Source organism: Priapulus caudatus, unplaced genomic scaffold (genome assembly GCF_000485595.1).
Source record: "Priapulus caudatus unplaced genomic scaffold, Priapulus_caudatus-5.0.1 Scaffold30, whole genome shotgun sequence".
Lineage (NCBI taxonomy): Eukaryota > Metazoa > Priapulida > Priapulimorpha > Priapulimorphida > Priapulidae > Priapulus > Priapulus caudatus.
The window spans coordinates 707,963-713,598 of NW_014577091.1; the positions used below are offsets into that span (position 1 = coordinate 707,963).

Consider the following 5,636-nt stretch of genomic DNA (forward strand, 5'->3'; position numbering starts at 1 on the left):
CTTCTTCTTCTTCTTCTTCTTCTTCTTTTCATTCTTCTTTTCTATTTTATTCACCAACATCTTAATTACGTCTTTTTGGTCCTTTTCATCCTCCTTCAACTTAATACTTTTCGTCTTCCTTTTTGTTATATCGTTCACTTTTATAAGACTATATTGGGGAGTATTTATTTGTTATAATGTGCAGCTGATATAGAGTGTCGTCCCATCAGCAACCCTGGATGTGAATGATGTAAGAGCCACCCGGCTATATGAAAGAGAAATACACAACTATTTGTTGCGAGGCTACTAGAGAAAGCACTTGTAGTTGTGGTCGATCATGCCTCGTATTGAGATTTGAATACTATGAGTAACAACTAGACTTTACATTTCTCACACGTTTTCTCGACCTCGATCGCTATCTATAAGGGGTGCGATAAAGGAAGCCGAAACATTCTTCCGAGAAACGACGTTTATTGCCTAATAACATGAGTCTAGTTTAAATTTACGCACAACCCTTCTGATCGAAAAATTGCCACTCTGTAAATATTGAAGCTCTTGCCTTGTGCTGAGATACTGTTTTGTCACATTGTACGCAACATGAGAAACGGGAAAATGGTATGTCCCTCCGTCTGTATGTCTATCCGTCCGTCCGCCCGTCCGCCCGTCCGCCCGTCCGCCCGTCCGCCCGTCCGCCCGTCCGCCCGTCCGTTCGTCCGTCCATCAGTCCATACAACCATCCACCCCATCTACCCATTCATGGATGTATTAAACTAACAACTTGAATAGTTTGAATTAAATTGGAATACTCTTATTGTAACAATTCCTTACCCAGATCTATCGCACACATTTGGAAAGTTAACGCACCGCTTACTTGTTCACAATCATCACCCACTATGACCCGATCTACGCCCCACCCCACCCGATCCCATCTCAGGCCCCCTGGCGTTAGCAACATTGCTAATGCTCAGTATGTGTTACAATGGCAACGTGCGTGGCGACTGTATCGGCTGTTAACGAGAGAAAACACGCCATTAGTCGTCTGTGAGGAGGCTCAGCAACGACACGGACAAAACATTCGGTCACCTCACACACACGTACGCGCTCGCACACACGCGCACATGCACACACACACACACACACACACACACACACACACACACACACACACACATTCACACACACACACCCACACACACAACGCACGACACACACCACGCAACAACACACACACGCCACGCACACACAACGCAACACATACGCACCACACACATACACACATCCACCCAAAACACACACGCACACACACACACACACCACACACACACACACCACTGCGCGCGGCGCGCACACACACACACACACCGCACACGACGCGGCTCGCACACACAACGTACACACGCGCGCACACCACGCAACGCCCACACACACGCCACAACACACATACGCACCACCACACACACACATACACCACACGCACACACACACACCTTACAGCACACACACACAGACACACAACGTACACACACACAACACACACACACACACACACACACTTCACCACACACCCACACACACAACACACACACAACACACCACACACCACACACATCACGCGCGTGCACGCACGCACGCACACAGCACAACATCACAGCGGCACACTCACACACACATTACATCTACACGCACCACACACCAACGCACACCATAACGCACACACACATATCACATCAACCCAACAGCACACACGCTGCACCACACACACCACACACACACACACACACCACGCCACATACACACACACACACAACACACACACACACACACACACACACAAACGTACACACGCGGCACACACACACACACACACACAACACACACACACACACAACACGCGCGCGGCGCACACACACGTTACGCGCTTCGCACACACACACACCCACAGCGCACACGGCGCACGCACGGCGCGCGCCACACACCAAACACACACACACACACACACAACACACCCCACACACACACACACACACACACAGTCACACACAAACACAGACACAGACACATCACACACACACACACACACACACACACACCACACACCAACACTCACATCACACACACACACACACACACACACACACACACAACACACACACAACAGGCACACACACACACACAACACACACACACACACACTACTACAACACACACACACAGAGAACAGACACACACACAAACGCACACCGCGCACCCCCAGCACACACACACGCCGGCTCCGCACGCACGTTCGCCACGCATCGCACCGCTCACTCACACAGATCACGGCAGCCAGCTGTTGGGTGAAAAGCCTCGTATTGCGTTAGGCTTACGCGCCCGCCGTGCTCTGCACATCTAGGTTGCCCCCGCGATGGCGCTGTGCTTGCATCCACGGCGACGCCAGTCTGTAGTCCGTCAATGATCTGAATGAAAGAAAGCCGCTGAATGTTACGCGGCCGTGAAGAAAGAAAACGCTCGCTCTTTTCTGGCGGGACGAGAGAGATTATTTCAGCTCGGCGTTCCGGAATAAACGCGCTGCGAGAGAAAAAGTGTGGGCGGCTCTGAGAGAAGCCAACGGGTGGGGGTACAAGAGACGGCAATGGAGGTGAGGGAGAGCAGAGGGTTGGAAAGTGGAATTGAAGAGAAAGGTGAGAGGAAAGATCGGATTCTTTGCGGGGGGGTGGCGCTAGCTAGTTTGTTGTGAGTTACGCTTTGTATTGCGAGTTATTTGTACACGTGAGGCGGCTAGCGCATGAGTCATTATAATACGTAGTTAGACTTACGCACTTTCTGGCACACCGCCATGTTGTTGTTATAGGCCTACCCACATGTTAATGTAAACCTTGCTTGTTTTAGCCTCCGGGCAATAGACTGAATATTAATTATATAAATAAAAGATATTTAAATAATTTTATGTACATGCTATGTATTATTATATATTATATAATATATATAAAGTATATATAGTATAAAATGGTTGATGTGTGTATATATATATATATATATATATATATATATATATATATATTGTGTGTGTGAGTGTTCTGTGTGTGTGTGTGTGTGTGTGTGTGTGTGTGTGCGTGTGTGTCCGTGAGGGCGTGTGTACACAGAATGTGTGTACGCGTGTGTTTCCACGTGTATATGTGTGCGCGAGTATGTGTGCATGTGTTTGCCCACAGCTATGTGCGTGCGTGCGTGTGTGCGCGCCCGCTTTGTATGAAGTCGCCTGTGTTCGCAAGCACAACAACATATACGAAGTGTAGCGAATGCTAGCAGCACAACACCGGCTATTACTTGTGGTATTAAGCGGAACCACTTACTCTTATTATATCGCGGGACCACTTATACGTTTTGGTATAGTGACCTTTGGCCGCCCGTCTTAGCGCGCGTGCAGGCACTACGACGGGGCATTGTGGGACAACTAAACTCCTTCTCGTTGAAATAAAGACGCCCCTCGTTTTTAACTCGACAGCGTTTCTGATGACACCGTACTGACTCCCGGATAATCGCCATGAGCTCGTTGTCAGAAACAAAATTAGTCCCCACGTTAATCTTAGAATTAGCTTTTACTCGCAGACCTGACCGCTATACGCATACCTGACCGCTATACGCTGCGTATAAGTAACTCGTAACTTCTGTTCGATATTTCTGTTCAACATTCGACGAGACAGAGGTAATGTTAAGGCTGATTTTAAGACTAATTTTGTTTCTTAAAACGGGTTCCACATTCGCGGGGAAACATGCATTGCTCGGATCAGCGCATGCGCAGTTACTATTCGACGTTGAATGGTGTGGCGATGGATCGTTCGGAGACATTGTCGATTTTTTGGCGAGTAATTTCTCGCTAACGAGCAGTCAAGAATGGAACGTTAAATTGACGGTCATGTAGTATTGCGGCGTGGTGTGCGTAGATATATAGTCTGTACGTAGACTTGGAATTATACAATGTAACACAGTATCTAATCATAGCCGGTTGTTCGCTTTCTGTAGGTAGAACCAAATGGACAATATATGAGGTATTGCCGGGCAATTGCATTTCTCTACTATACTCGACTATGTATTATTCGTATTGCTAATTAATCCTTAAATAATTCATATTACTCGATAAACTGTAATCAGCGAGGTCGCATACACGATACACGGATCCAAATGAACGGGAATAAGTGTAACTATATCATCAGCAGGGGTAGGGTTCTTTAACTGCTACACAAGGTTTTCTTACGATATAAGTAAACATATGCTAGATTATGCTTGTATGTCAACCAATTTGTAGTCACTATATATATAGCTATGCTGTCATATTATACATAGTTCCGCTATATATTTACACGACATGTCACATGCTAAGATATTGCACTTGTTAGTGAATTGATCTTCACGGTGGTAAGCCGTAACTGAGTATAGAGGGCGCCATATAACAGTTAACTATGTGAATGCGCGCGCCTAGACGTGTAGTGTGAACAGAGCACGTATCATCTATCATATGATATACGTGCTCTGGTGTGAATATACGCATTCGTACAAATTATTATTGATTGAACATATAACCAATATTATATAATAATAAATGTGATTACTTTTAACAGCTCGCTCACTAATATTTGATACAGAGGCCACGGGCTGCGTGGTGAATATAGAGTTATCTATTTTTACAAGTTTGACCGAGCATGGAATCGGCACATAAAAGTTGCCAGATAAACCACGTTACTCGGCATCCCGTGATGTCACAACTTTATTGGTGCTTTCTTTCCTTTTATATGCTTTTGATATTATACTATATAAGTATATATATACACTTATTATATATACTAGTATATATATATATATATAGTATATATATATATATATATAATATTGCCAATTTATCGTTTTCACCATCTGATTTCCATTTAAATGACAGTCCATTGTGCTCCAAAGCGCGTGTAACTTGGTTTTTCCACGTCCAGGAACCGGTTCTACACGGGTTTTGTCTCGGAAAAAACGGAAAAAAAGTGTGTGGGAAGGCGCTTGAACTGAAATGTTACGCCCTCAGCTGCTCGGTCTGCGGCACAGCCAATTAGGTTTTCTTAGTGACTCTTCCTATCAAAACAAGCACATATATAAATAAATAAATAAGTATATATATATTAATATATATGTGTGTGTTGGTGTGTGTGTGTGGTGTGTGTGTGGTGTGTGTGTGTTGTGTGTGGTGTGTGTTGTGGTGCTGTGTGGTGCTGTGTGAGCGTGGGTGTGTTGTGTGTGTGTGTGTGTGTGGTGATGTGTGTGTGTGTGTCGTGTGGCGTGCTGTGCGTGGCTGCTGTGCGTGTTGTGCGTGGTGTGGCGTTGGCGTTCGTGCGTGTGTGTGTGAGGTTGTTAGTGTGTATATAACTGCTTCATGCATTGAGAAACGGCTAAGCACTTCCTTCTTCTATCTTACTTCTTCTCTCTTCTTCTACAGCTCTTCTTCCCTCTTGCTTACTTGCTTCGAAAACCGCGTTCAAAGAATATCTAAGATAGTATCGCTAACTTATATATTTTACCTCACTTCGTTATGCAACCACAACCACGTGCGGGGCCAAACGAATGAGATCAATCCAATTTTCACTCCGGCCTTGCCATCCGCGTTGTTACATGCGTGCCTC

The 5,636-nt window shown here is 45.6% G+C and overlaps 1 protein-coding gene across 1 annotated transcript in view; it reads left to right on the forward strand.

The window, feature by feature from the left end:
• Positions 1-2,611: 2,611 nt before the first annotated feature.
• LOC106815970 (kielin/chordin-like protein) overlaps positions 2,612-5,636 on the forward strand; it is a 67,982-nt gene continuing 64,957 nt past the window's right edge. Inside the window, exon 1 of the mRNA XM_014820509.1 lies at positions 2,612-2,660. Coding sequence (XP_014675995.1) covers positions 2,612-2,660 — 49 coding nt within the window. The remainder of the gene's footprint in view (positions 2,661-5,636) is intronic.